The sequence below is a fragment of the Molossus molossus genome, unplaced genomic scaffold, assembly GCF_014108415.1.
Source record: "Molossus molossus isolate mMolMol1 unplaced genomic scaffold, mMolMol1.p scaffold_m16_p_14, whole genome shotgun sequence".
In the NCBI taxonomy this organism is placed as follows: Eukaryota; Metazoa; Chordata; class Mammalia; order Chiroptera; family Molossidae; genus Molossus; species Molossus molossus.
The window spans coordinates 78273890-78295463 of NW_023425349.1; the positions used below are offsets into that span (position 1 = coordinate 78273890).

General features: G+C 40.0%; 1 protein-coding gene across 1 annotated transcript; it reads right to left on the minus strand.

The window, feature by feature from the left end:
• Positions 1-9279: 9279 nt before the first annotated feature.
• FAM220A (family with sequence similarity 220 member A) lies at positions 9280-9791 on the minus strand. The gene is given in 3 exon segments (XM_036260373.1): positions 9280-9384; positions 9386-9499; positions 9501-9791. Coding segments are annotated over 3 exon segments (510 nt in total).
• Positions 9792-21574: the final 11783 nt, after the last annotated feature.

The following is a 21574-nucleotide window of genomic DNA, read 5'->3' on the forward strand; positions in this document are numbered from 1 at the left end:
TCCCATTGAAGGAAATAATGATCTGGTCATTTAGAATGGTGCTGTCTAGTAGAAATATATAATGTGAGCCAAATATGTAAATTTAAAAATTTCTAGTACCAACTTAAAAAAAGTAAAAAGAGGTACAATTAGGTTTTCCAATTACAGTTGATATTCAATATTACATTTCAGGTGTAAAGCATACTGGTTAGACATTTATAATAACTTATGAAGTGATTCCCCTGGTAAGTCTTGTACCCACTGACACCATATATAGTTGTTACAATATTATTGACTATAATCCCTATGCTGTATTTTATATCTGCATGACTGTTCCATAACTGCCAATTTGTACTTCTTAATCCCGTCACCTTTTGCACCCAGCCCCCCTCAACCCCCTCTCCATCTGCTAATCATCAGTTTGTTCTCTTGTATCTATAATCTAATCTACAGTTGATTCCTACATTAGTATGCTTTATTTCAGGTATTGTATTCTTCATTTCGGACTGGATCTCTTTTTTTATGGTTTCTTTTTCCTTATTTTAATGTATCCTATCTCTTTGTTGAAGTTCTCACTGAGTTCATCTACTTGTTGCCCCCTAAGTCCATCAAGCATCCTTATAACCAGTGTTTTGAACTCTGTATACAGTAGATTGCTTGCCTCCATTTTGTTTAGTTCTTTTTCTGGAGTTGTGTACTGTTCTTTCATTTGGAACATGTTTCTTTATATCTTCATTTTAGCTGCCTCCCTGTATTTATTTTTATATATTTGGTAGATTTGAATACATCTCCCAGTCTTGGCAGGGTGGCTTTATGTAGTAGGTATCCTGTGGGGCCCAGTGGTGCCGAGTCCCTGGTCACTTGAGCCAGGTGCTCCAGGGTGACCCTTGTGTGGGTGTGTGTGCCCTCTCATAATTGAGCCTTGATTGCCCTTGGCACATCAGTGGTGGGATTGACCCTCAGGCTGACTGGCTGTGAGGACTGACTATAGTGGACAAGCTGTTGTGCAAGGGGCTGACCCCAAAGAGCAAGATTCACTTTAGTAGGGCTCTGGTGCCTACTGTGTCTGCTCTTTGAGTGTGTCGTCTACAGAGCTGACTGGATGGCACTCTGGTGTGGTCTGAAGCCAGTCACTGGGTATATTGGTTCTGGAGCCAGGTAGTAGCTATGACATGATCTGCGGATGGTTGCCACTGTGCTGTGTGCTTGGAGGCATCTGGGAGAGGCTATGCTGTGAATCGGGGCCAACTGCCACTAGGACAGGGCTGGGGGCCACTTAGAGGTACAGGACACACTAAGGCAGCCACTGCCTGTTTGGGATTGGTGGACCTTTCAGAGATTTTAGGGCAATCCACAGCAAGGGCGGAGGCCACCACTTGTGAATAATAATTGGTGAAATAGGTTTGGGCCTCTGCGTGAGCTGGGTGGGTCAGTTTCTCACAGAGTGTGGTGTGCTCGAAGGAGACTCAGAATTGGCGCCCACCTTTGCCTGCCAGCTGGCTTGGGGATGGGCTCAGCAAAGGACGAGGATGGCAGAGAGAGCTTCCCCTCCAGCCCTCACCCTGAATTCAGATAGTTCAATTCCTCCCCATATGTCTCTGGTGCGTTTTGAGCTGCTGCCCAGCCCTGGAGCCCAGAGCCCGTGTGTGAGTTGGTCCATGCAGGCCCTTTAAGAGGAATGCTTGGGACCCCAGAAGCATTCCAGCCCACTCAGCCATGATCTCTGCTGCTTTTCACAGCCAGACGTTATGGGGACTTCTCTCCCTAGCACTGGAACCTTGGGCTTGGTGGCCGAGTGTGGGGCTAGGACCCCTTGCTCCTCTTGGGGGGGGGCTTCTGCAGCCGAGATATCCCTACCAATTTTTAACCACCACACATGGGTGTGGGACCAGCCCGTTTGCGTCTTTGCCCCTCCTACCAGTCTCCATGTGGCTTCTTTATATCCGTAGTTATAGGAGTTCTGTTCAGTGGTCTTCAGGTGGTTCTTGAAGGTGGTGGTTCTGTCATTTAGTTGTAATTTTGACTTGTCCAGGTGAAATTAGTTTTAATAAACTTGATTTAACTTAGTATATCCAAAATATTATTTCAACACATAATTAACATAGAAATCATGGAGCTATTTTATATTTTTCATTCTAACTCTTGAGATGGATGTGTATTTTACACTTACAGCAAGGCTCAATTCAGACTAGTCACATTTCAAGTGCTCAATAGCAACATGTGGGTAGTAGCTACAAACTGGACAATATGGATTTAGAACTTAAAATTTTTTATTCCAATTATTGCCACCAGAGGAAGCCAAATAAATGGCTTTCTTATTAAATAGAGGAAGCCTGTCTCATAAAGAAAAAAAACAAAAACCTTTCTTATGTGAGATGATAATCTAAAGGAAAACTTTTTGCATTTCCTTTGATTACTCTGAAGTCACACACATATTTCATTGAAGTATAATCTTAATGGGTATACTAAAGAGAAAAATAGATGTAGTAGTTACGAATGTTTTAGATATTTTCTTCTGAAGGGGACTTCTGAATGAATCTGGCCAGATCCTTGGCAGCTTCAGTAATGGAAAGTATCAGAGGGTTTGTAAATTGTGCTTGGACATTTAACAACTCCACTATTCAAAAACATTTTGCAGCCTATATTATGTGGTGTAAATACTTTATATAATGCCATTATAATGATATTTTCTGCATTTATCCATGCACCTAAATAGTTAACTTTAATACCAGAGTTTTTAAAAAAACAACAACTTTGAATTATGGAGCTATTCTAAGAAAGCCTCTAAACTGAGACCTCCTTTGGAAAAAAATCTGTACAAGGGAGCATTTTTTTTTCCTAGTCTCTCCTTTAATGCACCTAGTTCCCCTGTCAATAAATAGTACACTGAAAAATCTGTCTGACTAAGGACCCCTGTTTATTTAAAATAATAATTTACTTTGGGAGTGAATATAAGATCAATGAAGTTTAGACACTTCTTAATAGGGACTTTTTATTACAACAGTCCCTAGTTTGACACTTAGTGAATTATCAAATATTGTTAGTTTAATATATTGTTAACTATAGGCTGAACCATACAGACATACATTGCGGTCTGCTGCCTCTCGAGCTCTGCATGAAGTTCTCCCTGCCCCCTTCCCAGCACCCTCTGGCTTCCCAGGCCTTCCTCTTAACCTCACAGAGCTCTGGCACTAATATCAGCAGAGGAAGGAGTGGGGATGGAGGCAAGTGGATTAAAACAATGGGGAGGGGAAGAAGACGGAGCAGGCAAAGTACCTTGTGACCTTAAAATAATGAGCCATGTTTTCCTGTGTGTCTGGTGAACTGTCTCTAAAGACAATTCCAAAAAAGAAGCTATAAAAATGTTTACAATAAAGGCAACATCCTTGGGCTAAAAGCCTACCCTACCAGGTTTGCTACTTGGAAGCTCCACACATTGTAATGTAACTGAAGAGCAGACTTCATTGTATTTGGAAGGTAAGGAATGGGGGTGAGATGGGGATCAGGTTTTCCTACTTGTAAACCACTGTTTATAACTCATATTACAATCTTTTGAAATAATTGCCAAAAGAAGTAATATTCCTCCTTATACCATTTATGACCAAAATTAATCAGGACTTCTTGATTGGGATAGAAATAAATTTTCAATTGGGTGAAACTCTGCTGTATACCTCTAAATTTTTCTCATTTTTCTAATTTTTACACTGAAGCAACCACATGGTGAATAACAAAGAGTGAAAACTTCAATGCAAGCAAGATTTCTAAATAGCCATAGTACACAGAGTAATGTCTTCCAAAGATGTCCACATCTTAATCCCCAGAACCTGTGAATATGTTACCTTACATGCAAAAGAGACATTGCAAATGTAATTAGGGATCTTGAAATGAGAAGATTATTCTGGATTATCTGAGTGTGCCCAAAGTAATCACAAACATCCGTTTAAAAGGAAGGCGAGAAAATGAAAGTCAGATAAAATGTGAGGATTAGAAGCAAATGTTAGAATGATGTACTTTGAAGATGGAGGAAGGGGCGATGAGCCAAGAAATGCAGGTGGGAAAGGAAAAGAAACAGAATCATCCCCAGAACCTCCAGAAGCATTGTAGCTTAAGACCTCTCAGAATTCTGACTTCCAGAACCATACAGATATGTTTTACCAGAGGCACTCAAGTAAAACCTCCAGGGTTCCTCAAGATCTCACATCGCATCTATTTCATATCAACTTTCTTAAATTTTATTTTTTATTTATTTTATTTTTTTATTTTTTTAATCCTCACCTGAGGACATTTTTCCATTTTTGTACAGATAGAGTGGGAGGGAGAGAGAGAGAGAGAAACATCGATGTGAAAGGGACACATCGAGTGGCTGCACCCGCACAACCAACCAGGGCCGGGGACAAACTGCAACCGAAGTACGTGCCCTTAGCGGGAACCGAACCCGGGTCTCTCCGGACCGCAGGCCGACGCTCTAACCGCTGAGCCAAACCGGCCAGGGCTTAAATTTTATTTTTAAAGAAGGCATAAGTGAATATTACAGCCTCTGTTTCTACGATCTACGATCTACATCTAACCTAAATGCTGTGGTCTGGCTAACCTAAGATTGTTGAGTCTCATGCTGGCTCCAGAGCCTTTGTATGAAAGGGTTTTAGGGAATGGTAATCTTGAAAATGTGGCTAGGAGACTTGATCCTAAAGCTCTGTTTGAATAGCAAGCACACTGTTTATTTGGGGAATAGTGATGTAGATTAGGGGGTGGAATTTAAAAGCTGCCCCTATACCACTCTTTCATACTGCCACTTAAGACAGGTAACTAGAGAGTTGAAGATCTAGTCACTGCCATGGGAAATTTGGGAGAAAGACTAATCCAAATAAGAGGAAGGTTGAACTCAAGTGAAAAAAAAAAAACCTAGTTTACTAGAAATATGGCAGGTACCAACCAAGCTCTATTAGTGAGCCTTTGCATTACTTGGGAGGAGAGCACCTCCTAACAAGATGTGGAAGTATAATTTTCTTATCTATATGCCTGAAATAATTAACCAGTAACTTTCCCAAGAGACATTTAATGGAACTGTACAGGTAGTTTCATATTATCCATGTTTTTGCCCAACAAAATCAAACTCCAAGCAGGAAGTAAGTCTGCATACAAAAACAGATTCCAAATTAATAGACATCCTTTATTCCTCACTTCCCTTCACCCTTATATTCAATTCAACAGCAACTTCTAAAACTTTACCTCCAAAATACCACCTGATTGATCTTTTTCTTTCCACTTCTATTACAATCCCAGTTCAAGCCACCATTGTGTTTTGTTTGCTTGGACCTTAACTGATCTCCTGCCTCTCTATAACTCATTCTTTAAGAGCAGCCCTAGTAATACTTGGGATTTTTATTGAAAAATATTAAAAGTTCAGTAAATACAAATTATTTTATAACACAAGTATACTCACCACCCAGAATTAACAAATTGTTAATGTTTTGTCGTCGCAGATATGAATAGCATTACAAAGATGATATAAATAGATATTACAAGTATGGTGACTCTTCTTTATTCCCTTCCTCATTTCCACAGCCCACATGCAATCATCTTACATGGGTGTCTGTCCTCTCAGGCTGTTCTTACACTTTTACTCCATACATGTATTTATAAACAACACACAGGATTGTTTTGTATGCTTTAACAATTTACACGGAAGGTGTCATTTTGTACCCCCCTTGCCCCACTGAACATTCCTTTGTTGAAAGTTATCCATGTTGATTCTTACAGGTCTTTTTGATTCATTTTAATTGCTTGTGGTATTTCACTGTATGAATAAACCACAACTGACTTTTTGAAATTTTCCTATTGATTGACATTTAGGTTGCTTTATATTTTTCTCTGTTAGGATGTCCCAGTGAACTTCCTGGTAGGCGGCTCTTTGTGCGCGTGTGTAGGACTTCCATTACCTGGATGTAGACTGTAGAATTGCTAGATCACAGGGTATGCATAGTTTCATTAGTTCTTCCCAGAGTGGATGTGCTGATTCATACTCCCACCAGTTGATTTCTGAACTCGGTGTTTTCAAACTTAAAAATTTTTGAATTGTTATTTTAATGGAATTTCCATGATGACTAGTGAGGTCAAGTATCTTTTCATATGACTATTGGACATTAACTTTTTCTCTATGAATTACCTATTCATATCTGTTGCCTACTAATTTTAAGGTCATAATCATTTATGTTTTATATGTATCTTCTCAGTCTATGCCTTTTCACGTTGTATACTATGTGGTCATTCAACATTTTAATCAAAGTGTAATTTAAAAAGGACAAAGTAGATCACAGTTCCCCCCTGTTTAAACACCCACTGGCTTCCTGAGGCTAAGCATTTTGCTTTGACCCACAAATCTGTCATTCACGATCTTGTGGAAGTCTTTCTGACCACCCAGTCTAACCCCCTCCTAACAGTTTATTTGTATCATCCTGTTTTATTCTCTTCATAGCACTTAATATATATATTTTAAATTTCTTTCTAGTATGTACTTAAGTGTTTGATTAATGCCTGCCCCTATCTCCCAACCAAACTAGAATTTGAGTTTCACAACACAAGGGACTTTGTGTCTGTTTTTACTTTGGTACCCAACAGTGCCTTGAATAATGCTAGTAAGCACCTAAGTTCTTGTTAACAAGATGAAACAAGGTCCTCACTATAAATCCTGTATAGTTTGCAGTATATATCAGTATATAATAGAATGCCTATAATAATGCTTTGTACATGGTAAGTACTCAACATATATTTTTATAAAATTTATCTTTATTGAGAATATTGCAGATGTCTCCCTTTTTCTCCTCATTGCCCCCCTCTACCTGGCTCCCGGCCCACTTTATCCTAAGCATTTTTTGATAAATGAATGATTATTTTTGTCATTGTCATACAATTCTGAATTAAGAAAGTTATGCTCAGTGTTGGATATTTAAAAAAAAAAAAGTGTTAGGGAACAAAACTAGATAAACAGCACACATCATAGAATTTTTTTAATGGGGTTTTCGTCTTTCTGGATATACCACATATCACAGAAGCCCCATAACCAGTCGTAACATCAGCTAAGAAGATTGCCTATATCACCACAACAACCCTTCCAGAAGAACAAGGGTTATAATACAGAGGAGATCTGGTCTCAGGACAGCCGGGAACACACCTAGAATAGTGGTGAAGAGTCTAGGTTCTGGAATCAGACAAATAACAGTTTCAATTCTGGGTCTGCCATTTAATGGCAGGGAAACCCTGGACCACTCACCCTCTCTAATTCTCAATTTTAGCTACTGCAAATTAAGGAAAATAATGTCTCCCTCATAGCATGGAGATGAAAACGTCTGCACAGTGCCTGACACCAAAGTGTCCCACAAATGGTAGCAGTTAATGTTATTAAATGGACATTATTTTATATTCCCAGATGTTTTTAAATAGAAATATACAGATTTTGAATTTTAATGGCATTTTAATATTACAGTGTGGTCATAATGTACTAAGAAATACTTTTTCACCATAAGAATAAATTGCCTCAGATGATTTACTTCCTATCTTGACTTCTAGTTTCCATTGATGAATTATTATAGATTTGTGCAAATTTCAAGTATTATTTTTTCAAGCCTTTTATTTTTTCAAAAATCTTTAGTTTTCAGTATATTTATATATAATTTATATACATGGTTTAAATGATGCATAAATGTGATCATATACATGCTTTTGTAATCAGGTTTTTAAAAAATCTCATCTCCTCTTTTCCCTACTTCAACCTCCATTCCCATGATAATCCATGTTAATAGTCTATACAGGGGGGCAAAAGTAGGTTTACAGTTGTGAGTACACAAAACACAGAATTTACTCTTGTATTATTATTTATTAATCATTTGTTATTTTCCATACAAACAACTGTAAACCTACTTTTGCTCACTCCTTGATGTATCCCTCCATTTTTCTCAATTTATATCATTTTATGCAGACCTATTCACAACATACTTATATACATATGCAAATACAGAAATGTTATAATCATTAAATTAAAAAATGGGACCATATTCTCAAGCTTTAAGGATATGTTTCTTTTTTCCAAGTAGCAACACCCAGAAGAAGTATCTCCAATTCACTTGGGTATACAATGAATCCATATTTTAATGGCAGCACAATATTCCATGATTTAGATGTAACATTGTTTACTCGGCAATCCCCAACGGTTGAGTGTTTATTTTGTTTCCATTTTTTGGCACTACAAATAATGCTACAATAAATATCTTATATATCTTTACTGATATGTTTATTTCTTTGGGATAGATTCCCAGGAATAAAATTGCTAGGTTGGTGAAGTATGCATGCATTTTAAAATTAATAGATATTGGTAAATCTTTTTTTTTTCTAAACATATATTATGCTAAAGAGCAGATTTTATTTTTCATTTTCCCAAGACACTAAAATAGCTTGTGGCATAGTAATCTAACACACATTATAAACTGATATATGCAATCCATAATCCTGAAAAGGGTTGTCTTACTTTGGGACTTCTTAAAAACTTACTTTTAACTGACCTTTATCACAGTTATCAGCAAATAACAAAAAAGGAATTATCTCCAAAAACCTTACCCTGCCCAATGTTACTTAGTGGTTAGAGTGTCATCCCATGCACTGAAGTGTTGTGGGTTGGATTCCAGGTCAGGGCACATACCCGGATTGTGGGTTTAATTCCCAGAACCTGGAGAGACAGCATCCAGGACAGTAGCCCTTCAGAATGGGTGATGGTTTATAAAGGACTTTATGTTAAATCTTTATGGTCTCTGTGATATTTATATAATGTATATTCATGTTCTCTTGGAAATGGTTGGTCTTCCAATCCTGAACGTCTTTCAAGCACACTTTAAAGCATGCTCAAAAAATTTCTTCGGTATCAACCACCTTTCTGTGAGTTTAAATTTCACTTATTTGAAGTCTGTCTGGACATAGAAGCCAGAGCAGGAACTTCACAGCTGTACTGTTTGCATCAGACTTAAAGAAACCATTCTAAGACAGCTTGCAGAAGTAATCTCACTGTTTTTATTGTTCAGCTGTACCTTAACTAGGGCATAATGGCTTTGCTACCTCAAGAGCTTGCACAGCCAGACATCCCAGTGTTATCTGCAGATCACTTGAGGTACTTGTTACACTTGGTAGCGTTCTCCTGTATGCTGCTGTTGACTCTGACCACCTGGGGAAACAGTCTGTCTCATCATTCAGGAATATTTGGGGATGTGTATGCCACGCTGTAGACAGGACGGAATGCTGGTGCGGCAATTTCAATCAGCCTCTTAGCTCAAAAAAGGCACTTGGTTCATCCTCAAAAATTCCCATTTCTGATCACTTCTGAAGACTTGGCAGTCCTGACCCTCAACTCTCTCCTCTGTGTCACCATCCTCTGTGGCCTTCGGGGGCCCTGGGACCTCCTCCTAGCCGGGCCCTCACCACAGGACACCCCAGCAAAACATTCTTCTGCAGGATCAAAGAACAGATCCACAGTCTTGGCTCCGAGCCACTGTGGAGGCGGAATTTCTTCTTATTGATTCTTTCAAATATGGAAGCACTTTGGTGCCACTGTGAAGCAGGAGGCTGGCCTTAGATCACTTCTCATTTCCAATGATAACATCATTTTGTGAATTTCCGTGACTGCAACCGCAGGCTTATTCACCCAGGAAGGTGCGCCTGGTGGGCGAGGGCTCTCCTGTGTTCCGAGGATACATACATAGTATCTTGTCCGAGTCTTCTCCCTGCACTTTGGCGAGGCAGGTGCCCCCAGCCCCTCTTCCGTCCCTCATGCCGTGTTCTCCGATGCGGAAGCCCCAGGACAAGCCGTGTCAGAGGTGGAAGCTCTTCAGTGGATCTCAGTAGGAACCTGCAGGTGGACATTGAGCATCATGGAGCCGCGATGTAGAAGTGGGGAAGTTGATATGCAGCCGCCAGGCCAGGTGGAAGAGCAGCGTGCAGGTCAGACCTTTGCAGAAGACCCCATAGGAGCGGCCGGCGCCCAAGCACGACAGTGGGACAGCCAGGCTGACCGAGTCGCCACCACCTAGACCCACGCCTGCCGCCCGTGCCCCGCCCAGCCTGGGACCTCAGCCGCTGGCCTCGGAAGCCGGCTGCTCACTCCAATCCGCACTGCAGGGCCAGGCGCTGACCTGCTGGGCACAGTGGGGGAGCGAGGGGGCCGGCGGGCCTCCGTGAATCTTCCTACTAGCTGCAAAAAATGTAACGACGTTTTGTCAGATTTATAGAAAATGACACTTGTATATTACAGTCATGTAGCAGTAAATGTGACATCTTTAAAAAAAAGAACAATAGCCCTGGCCAGTTTGGCTCAGCGGTTAGAGCGTCGGCCTGCGGTCCGGAGAGACCCGGGTTCGGTTCCCGCTATAGGCGCGTACCTCGGTTGCAGTTTGTCCCCGGCCCTGGTCGGTCGTGCGGGTGGCAGCCACTCGATGTGTCCCTTCACGTCGATGTTTCTCTCTCTCTCTCCCTTCCTCTCTCTCCCTCCCACTCTATCTGTACAAAAAATGGAAAAATATCCTCGGGTGAGGATAAAAAAAAAAAAAAAAGAACAATAAACTTCTGGTAAGGAAGTTTCAAACAAAGACATTCCATCGGGATATGTCCTCTTTAAAATGATTGTAATTGGCAAGTGGAGTTGGGTGGGGGTGGGGGCAGGGGACAGGAGACTGGAAGAAGAAAGAATACCGAAATAGAAATCTGGATCCAAGTTTACTTTCATCAGTAGGTGACTTTCCCCTCCAAAAGTGTGCTGCCCTAAAACAGGATGTCTGAGCATCCGGGCAATAAACAATCATGTGTCTGGTAATCCTTTTTCCTTGAAATTCACTGACTTATTCTTTTGGCTGTTTTGTGGTGTGCAGCATGCTGGTGTATACCGCTTACACATTTTCCACTGACTTTCTGTGGTCGGAGTGGAGGATAGGGAGAGAATCCCGAGGGGCGGGGCAGGAGCAGGCTGTGCTTGAAAGTATAGATGATGCTGTCAAGTCCTTCAGCAAGTGCAAGTGAAGTCTTGACAGAATTAATTGCTCAGTTCACCAAGTTTACAGTGTCTTTATAGGGAGAAGAAAATACCATAATTTACATATAGGAATAAAAAATTTCATAAAAACATCAGACTATTTATATTAATAAGAAAACTAATAGGAGTTAGTTGGCATTTTTAAAATTCCTCCATCAATAATTTCCATATGGAAGTAGGAGTTCTGTACACAGTAGATATATAATAAGAAAGATTGACATACTTAATCTGTACATTTTCTTAAAAAATATGATAGAAAGATAAAAATTGGCTAAAGGGAAACTGTTCAAAATGGTATAAGCCTAAAACTATAATGCCTCTTTCTCTAGATCCCCAGAAAAGGAGCCTGATTGATTAAAGGACACGCATGGCCCTGGCCGGGCGGGTCAGTTGGTTGGAGTGTCGTCCCCTACACCAAAAGATGGCAGGGTGTAAATTATTTCAAGAATAAGTCAAACTCTCCTACAAATAAGTTTAATTAAACATGAAAATACATTTTTGAATGTAAGTTTGTCTACTGAGGTAATGAAAATAGAACCTTGATTTCTTATCTATTTTATTTTATTTTATTTCTTGCATCACAATTGCTCTGCTTAAGATGAGAGCATTTTGGAAATATTTATATGCATTTTACTGAAAAATTTGTCATCTTTTTAAAGCACTAAACAGACTCGACTACATTTTTTTTTAAACACGTAACATTAACTCAAATGGGTAATGTTTTCGTGAAAAGGGAGAAGTCAGGGGTGGGATATAATAGATACTTTTTTGCAGTAACACTGGATTTGTCTTTCTTCATTAGCTCTAGGTTTGTACAAGCACTGGGCCTGGTCTTTATCAGGTTTCCACTGAACTGAAGAGAAGGGGTGAAGGTGCAGACCAGGCGTATCTTCCAGAGTAGGAGTAGCTAAGAAGTACCATATCTCTTCTTTCAAGTCTAAATCTTCAAAGGGGTCGTGATTAGAGGGTAACTGAAACTACTGAGCCAAGGCAGTGCACATACCGAATACCCGACTGTCAAGGGGCGACGACTTGGCTGCATAACTGAGGAGAAACATAATCTTGGGGATCCGAACGAGCAGACGTATGTACAAACAGTTATACAAGAGCTGCCAGAGCTCCAAATGGTTTTCCCCATAATTTGGAGAATTTTTTTGAGAAGGGAACCCTGGAAATCCAAGGCTTATCTAGCAGCTGCTAAAATTCAACCCAAACCAGTCATTTCCCCCCAACCTGTTCCTTTGCTTTTGCCTCTTTTGGTAGATGGAGCCTGTTAGTTGTGTTCTATTCATATTTTGTATTCTGTTATTCCTCCTGTACTTACAGAGAAATCATAATGGGAATACCCCACTATATTAACTGTTCAATAAGTACTATGTAATATAACCAATCCAGACTTTTGTTCCTCAAATGAGGAGCCAAATCATGGATATGGAAAGTCTGTGGAACTAAAAAACCAGAGATGTCCCTGTTCATAACCCAACTCCACCACTTACCATTCTAACAACTTACCGGCACCAAAATCTCCTTGGCCTTACGTGCTTTAATTTAATGATTTATCTGATGATCTTTCTGTATTTGTTCTTTTGTTGAAGAGAATTCAATATTAACTTTAAGAGAGCCATAAAGTTAATAGAACAGGTTGTAGAGTCTGTACATGTTACAGTTGAAAAAACTAGAGTCGAAAGGCTCCTGGGAAAGTGCTTGACCCCACAGCCAGGCTTTTGTCTGCCGAGAGACTGCCTCCCCCCCGGCCCCCGAAACGTCCTCCTCCTGGCCGTTCACCTGTAATCTGTCCACACTCAAAGGCCCCCCTCGGCTCTCGTCCTCTCTCTGAAGCCTTTTCTGAACACTTCGGGGACCATTGAATTTTCTCAGTTAACAGTACTTAAGTTGTTATGTATTTCCACCCTTAGCAGTGTACTGTACAATACACTGTTTTACATGCGTGACTTGTGCTTAAATTATTCATTCCTTCACTTATTTCCTGTAAATACTCATTGAAAATCTACCACATACTCTGTGATCGAGGACTTGATTCATGGAACGTTTCTTTGTAAAAGGGGAATGGAAATTCCTTTACTGTGGGAGATGGAATAAGATAACATATATAAGTGTCTGGCTATGTTTTAACATAAATGTCTGCTTTTCTCTTTTGTAAACAGGTGTGGTTTTTATTTTTTTTATTTATTTATTTTTTTAAGGGGGGACTGCTTAAATTGTTTTCAAAAAATTAAAGATACCTTATCAAGAAAGCAGGTTTTTTTCTTTGTCGCAAAAAACACACTATTACTAGCCCCGCCGTCTTTGTCAGAGTATTGGAGGATCTACAGGAAACGTCACTTGAATAAGTTTCCTATACTAACATTAACAGAATTTATGATCAAATGTTTGAAATACTGGAATAAAAACAGTCAGCAGGTTCCTTCTTTTCCCCCATCAGTGAGTTTGTTTCATGCATTTGTAATACAGTTAGTCTTTTGTTACATTCTGTATTACATCCTGAGGTCACCCTGGCCTTCTCGATACTATTTTAAATATTGCGTGCATTAATGTTCACTCTTTGTGTAGTCAAGTTCTGTGGGTCTAACAAAGAAATGCATAATGGCATAAATCTGCCATTAAAGTATCCTACTGAACAGTTTCACTGCCCTGGAAATCCCCGGGCTGCCCCTCTTCACACTCCCTCCAGCCTCCGCACACCACTGACCTGTTCACTGTTGGTATAGTTTTGTCTTTTCCACGATGTCATAGAATTGGAATCATACAGTATGTAGCCTCTTAAGACTGGCATTTTTAACTTATTATGAGCATTTAAGAATCATCAATATTGCCTGGCCGGTGTGGCTCATTGAGCACCATCCCATGGACTGAGAGGTCCTGGTTCAATTCCTAGTCTGGGCACATGTCTGGGTTTCGGACTTGATCCCCAGTAGGAGGTATGTAGGAGGCAACTGATCAATGTTTCTCTCTCACAACGATGTTTCTATCTCTCCCTTCCTCTCTCTCTAAAAATATCTATAAAAACATATTGAAAAAAAGATTAATCAATATCTATGCATAGCTTGATAGCTCATCCTCATTATTACTGTTCCATTGTATGGATGTATCTGAAATGTTTCATTTATTTCTTTTTATAAATCCTCATGCTTGGATATTTTTGCATTTATTTTATGACAGAGTGGGAGGGAGAGGGAGAGAGAAATTAAAGTGAGAGAGAGACATTTATTGGTTGCCTCCCACATGGCCCTGACCAGGGCCAGAGACTGAACTGCAGCCAAGGTATGTGCCCTTGCCTGGGATCAAACCCGAGACTCTTTGTTCCACAGGCCGATCCTCTAACCACTGAGCCAAACTGGCCAGGGATATCTGAAATATTTTATTTATTTTATTTTTTTTAATTTATTTTTTATCCTCACCCGAGGACATTTTTCCATTTTTTATTTTTTAGGTAGAGTGGAAGGGAGAGAGAGGAACAGAGAGAGAGAGAGAAACATCGATGTGAAAGGGACACATCGAGTGGCTGCCACCCGCACGACCGACCAGGGCCGGGGACAAACTACAACCGAGGTACGTGCCCTTAGCAGGAACCGAACCCGGGTCTCTCAGGACCGCAGGCTGACGCTCTAACCGCTGAGCCATACCGGCCAGGGCTGAAATATTTTAAAAGTACTATCCTGTTCTTGTTTCATGCTTGCAATATCTTCTCATATGTTTCTGATATTAATATGAGCCCTTTTTATTTGGACATTTCCTTCTTCCTTAGTAGTCTCTATTTTCTCCAAGTTGCTTCTTTTCTGGCTGTTTTAGTAGACCTCTGTTTTTTTTTCTTTATTGATTTTGAGAGAGAGAGGAAGGGAGAGGGAGAGAGAGAAACATTGATGAGAGAGAACATTGGCCACCTCCTGCATGCCCCCCACCGGGGATTTGGCCTACAACCTGGGCATGTGTCCTGACAGGGAATTGAACCGGTGACCTCTTGGTGCATGGGTCCATACTCAACCATTGAGCCATATTGGGCGGGGCGTAGACCTTTTTTTTTACATGAAAGGTTTTCCTCTAACATCTAGTTGTTTTGGCTGTCTGTCTAAGAGTGGGGCACCAAAAGGCTGACTAGGAGCTCCAAGCATGAGTTCCATTTGTTGACTATGAGCGTCATTGTAGCAAAACTAGCAGAATGGTTTTGTTAGAGGCACTGTGCTGAGATACCTGTTGGCAAAATATCAACATTTTCAGACTATGTGCTAGGGTTGTCATTGTCCTCAGGAATCTGCTACACTCCTTTATGGAAAACAAACTTTCGCCTGCTTTCTGAGGTCCAAAAGGAGGAAGAATGTCCAAGGTTTAAATTTAGTTCCAGACTTACGTCTAATTCTACTGCCTATAATTGCAACCTCCAGAGAACCTCTCTGTACCTTCTCCAGAAGAAAAGACACCTCCCCCGTCAACTAAGTCCTCTCTGCGATGGAAGAGGGATGGCTGCTCTGCCTTGTGCAGTACAAGAAATGCCTCAAGGGTCTAACTGTTGTTTGGGGTATTTTTGGAACCCCTTTATTGAGATAGCCACATACCATGTGATTCACCCATTTGAAGTATATAATTCAGTGGTTTTTAGAATAATCACAGGTTTGTGCAACCATGACCACTTAGAAGATTCCATCACCTCAGAAAGAAGCCCTTAGCCCTGAGTCACGTGCCCCACTATTCCGCTCATCCCCAGCGCCCCCACCCTTGACCCTGGCAACCCACCAACATTCTCTGCTTCTCTAGATTTTCCTGGTCTGGACACTTTATATAAATGGATCCATACAATGCATGGTCTTTTTTGGCTGGATTCTTTTACTTGGCGTAATGTGTTCAAGGCACATCCATGTGGTAGCTACTTACAGGCTGTTATAAACAGTGCTGCTCTGAACAATTTTTTTGTATGGACATGTTCTCATTTCTCTTGGGTATACGATAAATCCACATTTGACCTTTTGAGGAACAGTTGGTCTGTTTCCAAAGTGGCTGCACCATTCTCCTTACCCCCAGCAACGTAGGTGTGCTCCAGGTCTCCACCTGCTAGACACTCGTTCGTATCTGACTTTTCGTTATAGCCACTATAGTGTGTATCGGTGGTATCTCAGTCGATCTGTTTTTTAAACATATCCTTTCATCCAGTCCTTTTAATTCCACTCTAACTCCACTTCCAGAGGTATAAGCAGCCCCAAGTCATCACCACTAAGAGGTTCTGTAGTGGCTATTGCTGCCCCCTCCACCAGGTGCATTTCTGAGCCTGTTGGAGCAGGTAACTCTGGTCCAGCGGTTTTCCAGCTTCTAACATTGTGTGGTTTCTGTCTTCGCTCCCATTTTCTTTGGTTAGTTTTATGTCCTTAAACAATTCATTTACTTTATTTTAATGGCTGTTGAGAGGGAGTAGGTAATGTTTATGATTAATTCACCATCTCTGGAAATTCATCATTCTGTGTGCATGTTGAAGTTCTTTGTTTGTTTGCTGGTTTTAAGGAGAATGAAGTTTAACAAATGTTTCTTGTTTGTAAAAGAGGTAATCAAGGCATACACCACATTTGAGTAAAACATTACTTGGGAATAAATGAAAACAGAAGCATTCTCGAATTATTTATGGTGGCTCTTTTCTCTTATGATCACTTAAAAATTATATGAACATTACTTGTATTAATTGTTTTCATCTTTTAAATTATTCACTGAGATATATCATTTCAAGCTTCATACAAATGATGACTACTTACTTACTTTTTAAAGCTTTAAGAGTATTAATATTTATTTTGTACATACTGTATCCCAGGTACTGTGCCAAGCATTGAGCATACATTACCTCATAGAATCGATGTAACAACCTTCAAACTGCTATTACAGTTAAGGAAGCTGAGGCTTAAATGTCTAGTGTATTTCTTTAATCCTCACCCAAGGATATTTTTCCATTTATCTTTAGACAGAGTAGGAGGGAGGAAGGGAGGAAGAGAGAGAGAAACCTCGATGTGAGAGAGACACATCAACTGGCTGCCTCCCACACAACCCAGACCAGGGCTGGGGACTGAACCGCAACCGAGATACGTGACCTTGGCCAGAATCAAACCGATGACTCTTTGGTCCACAGGCCAACTCTCTAATCGCTAAACCAAACTGGCCAGGGCTTAAATATCTAGCATAACATGCTAAGAAATGATGGGCATTTATGTTTGCTTTTCTGATTCTGAGATCTACTCTCCTAATAATAAGCTGGGAGACACGTGTTTGCTCAACGTACAGACAGTCCTGGTTGCTCACCTGCCATAGCATGAGTTGTGTGCCTGTGTGTTATCCAAGGGTCTGAAGGTATTATTAATATGTATCTACATTTAAAATTAAACATATATAAGTGATTAAATAAGTTTTTCCTACTTACAGATTTTCTGTCCTTTAAGCCAGGTTAAAGTACAGATAATTATCATCAATTAACATCATTAACTTCATGTAATGCTGGAATGCCAGTTTCATAAGTCAATTCAAATATGGGCTTTCCAGTGTCCAAAAATTTACAGCCCGAGACTCTATGCCCTAGGCTTAAAGAGTATTTTGCCATCTGTAGCAGAAAAAATACTTCACTTAAAAAATACTGATTTCTCTCTTTTTAAAAAATATGTTTTTATTGATTTTTTAAAGAGAGAAGAAAGGAGAGAGAAACATTGATGTGAGAGAGAAATATCCATCGGCTGCCTCCTACACGCCCCCTACCGGGGATCAAGCCAGTAACCCAGGCATGTGCCCTGATCAGGAATCGAACCAGGCGGGACCTCTCAGTCCATGGGACGCTCAGTCCACTGAGCCACAATGGCTGGGCTAGTTTCTATTCTGAGTTGTTTTGTTAAACTCCTTATTACAATTGTTGTTTGTTTCTCATGGGCAGATATGGCTAAAAAGAGACAGTCTAACATCCTTTTCAGGTTAACATTCTTCTCTTTCCCACTTCACTGAAGTGATTAATAGAAAGAGCTTTCAAGACCAAAAGAAAACTTATTACAAAACGCCCCAAGGGGAAAATGGCTTTGGGGGCTATGAGTTTCAAATATTCCAGGAACGTGAGAAGGCCACTGTGCGGCGGGCACGGGAGGCCGGCTCCAGATGCTGCTGGAGAGGTCGGCAGGCTGGCTCCTGTGGACACTGCAGGCCGTGCCCAGAGTTCACAGACGGCAGGGGACGTCCATGGGGCCAAAGCCAGGTGCAAGAGAGTACTCAGTACCTTCCTCGCTTTTCCCCAAGAAGTCAAAGGGAGAGGTTTGGGCTGGGGCCTTTAGCAGCTTTGGCAGGCAGCTTTGCAAGTCAGATCACCCTTCGGTATTGCTGCTGACACTCTTGAACCTGACTGGGTTGGCGGCGGTGGGTGAGGGAGCTTCAGCTCTAGTGATGGACACGTACAAGTGGACGTTACAGGTCTGATGTGCCAAATACAGCCTCCGTTCAGAGAGCTTTTCCTGGACATTTAACCCATCAGTGCCTGATAGCACTGCTTACGTAGGAACTATTAGGAAGGAAAAAAGAGAAAATTTCACATAATGAAACTAAAGCAGTGCTTAGAAGAACATTTATAGCATCACATGGTTACATTAGAAGACAAAGGACTCACCCTGGCCGGTTTGGCTCAGCAGTTAGAGTGTCGGCCTGCAGACCAGAGAGTCCTGGGTTTGGTTCCCGCTAAGGGCACGTACCTCGGTTGCGGTTCCTCCCTGGCCCGGACTGGGGTTGTGCAGGTGGCAACCAGTCGATGTGACTCTCTCTCACTTCATCCCTCTATCCCTCCAGCTCTATCTGAAGATAAATACAAAAATGTTCTCGGGTGAGGATTAAAAAAAATAATAATAAAGACAAAGGACTCAAATTAGTGCTATATTTAAAAACCTAGAATGTAAAAAAGCGAATTTAGTCCGAAGCAAGCAGAAGGATACAAAGGAACCAGAACAACTAAAACATTATTGAAGTAGAAGAAACAAGTTGGAGGACTTACACTCCCTGATATCATGATTTATTCTAAAGCTCTAGTAACCAAGACAGTATAATATTCACAAAAGTATAGACATGTGGACGAATGGTATAGAATGGAGAGTCTAGAAATACACTCACAGATTTTAAACCAATTGATTTTTTTCAAAGACACAAAGAAAATTAAAAGGAAAAAGAATTGTCTTCTTAACAAGTGGTGATGGAATAATTGGGCATCCAGATGCCAAAAAAATAAATCTTAATTTATACCCGACACCTTATACAAAAGTAAACTCAAAATGGGCAAGTGAAAAAACATAGAAAATAACCTTTGTGACCTTATGTTAGAAAAGACTCCTTAGTTACAATACAGAAGAAATATTTATAAAACAAAAAATTGATAAATTACACTTCATCCAAATTAAGTTTTTATTCTGTCAAAGACAGTGTTAAGCAAACGGAAACACAAGTCACAGATTGAGAGAGATTATTTGCGAATCACATATTTGACAAGAGTATATAAAAGGCTCTCAAGACTCAGCAATAAGAAAAGAAAAAATTGAATTAAAAAATGAGCATACAATTTGAACACTTTACCAAAGAAGATAAGTAGATAGCAAATAAACACATAAAAAGATGCTCAACATTGTTAGTCATTAGGGAAATGCAAATTAAACTTAACTTGAGATACCTCTTCACACCTATTAGAATTGCTGGAAAAATAAATTTTTAAAAATCTAACAATACCAAGCGCTAGGACATAGAGCACAAAGAACTCTTACAGGTGGTGGTGGGAATGCAAAATGGTATAGCCATGACAGGAAAAGCTTAGCAGTTCCTTATAAAGTTTAACATACAATTACTATATAATTCACCAATCCCAGTTCCCAATATTTATCCAAGATATGAAAAACACATGTTTACACAAAATATAGGCTTTCAAATGATATACAGCTTAAGTTATACAGAAGAATAAAGTTATAGGGACCTTATTAGTAATAACTCAAAACTAGAAACATTCTAAATAGTGACTACACTGGCGGATAAGTAAACAAATTGTGGTATGTATTTTTTTTTTATTAATTAATTGTTGTTACAGATGTTTCTCCTTTTTTTCCCCATTAATGCCCTCCTCCCCATCCCCCCCACTCCGTCCCCAGCTTTGTTGTTCATGTCCATCAGTTATACATACATGCATATAAGTTCTGTGGTTTATCCCTTCCCTCCCCCAACACCCCCTCTTCTGAGGATTATCAGTCTGTACCCTACATCTGTCTCTGGGCCTACCCTGTTCCTCAGACTGTTATGTTCATTATATTCCACAAATAAGTGAGATCATGTGATATTTGTCTTTTTCTGTTTGGCTTGTTTCACTTAGGATAATACTCTCCAGGTCCCTCCATGTCATCTCAAAGGATAAGAGATCTTTCTTTCTTACAGCTGCGTAGTACTCCATTGTGTATATGTACCACTGCTTTTTTATCCATTCATCTACTGATGGACACTTGGGCTGTTTTCAGATCTTAGCTATTGTAAATAGTGCTGCTATGAACATGGGGGTACATATATTCTTTCTGATTGGTGTTTCAGGCTTCTTAGGGTATATTCCTCGAAGTGGGATATAAATGGGTCAAATGGCAATTCAATTTTTAATTTTTTGTGGTAACACCATAGTGTTTTCCATAGTGGCTGCACCAGTCTGCATTCCCACCAGCAGTGTACGAGAGTTGCCTTTTCTCCATACCCTTGCCAACACTTGCTGTTTGATGATTTGTTGATGGCGGCCATTATGACAGGTGTGAGGTGATACCTCATTGTTGTTTTAATTTGCATCTCTCTGATAATTAGTGATGTTGAGTATTTCTTCATATGTCACTTGGCCATTTGTATGTCCTGTTTGGTGAGGTGTCTATTTAGGTCCTCTTCCCATTTTTTAATTGGGTTCTTTGTCTTCCTGTTGTTGAGTTGTATGAGCACTCTATATATTTTGGAAATTAACCTCTTATCTGATGTATCATTGGCAATTATGGACTCCTTTATGGTGGGTTCCCTTCCCATTTTGCTGGTTGGTTTTTTTTTTTTTTTTTTTTTTTTTTTTTTTGCTGTGCAGTAGCTTTTTAGTTTGATATGGTCCCATGTGTTCATTTTTTCCTTTGTTTCTGTTGCCTTAGGTGATGTATCAGTGAAAATTCTGCTGTGTATGATGTCTGAAAGTTTGTTGCCTACATTTTCTTCTAGAATTTTTATGGATTCACGAGTCACATTTAAGTCGTTTATCCATTTTGAGTTTATTCTTGTGTATAGTGTAGTGTAAGTTGATGGTCTAGTTTCATTTTTTTGCATGTAGCTGTCCAATTTTCCCAACACCATTTATTAAAGAGGCTGTCTTTATTCCATTGTATGCTTTTGCCACTTTTGTCAAATATTAATTGAGCATAATGTCTTGGGTCAATTTACAGGTTCTCTGTTCTGTTCCACTGGTCTTAAATGCCTGTTCTTGTACCATTACCAGGCTGTTTTGATTACAGTAGTTTTTTAGTATAACCTGAT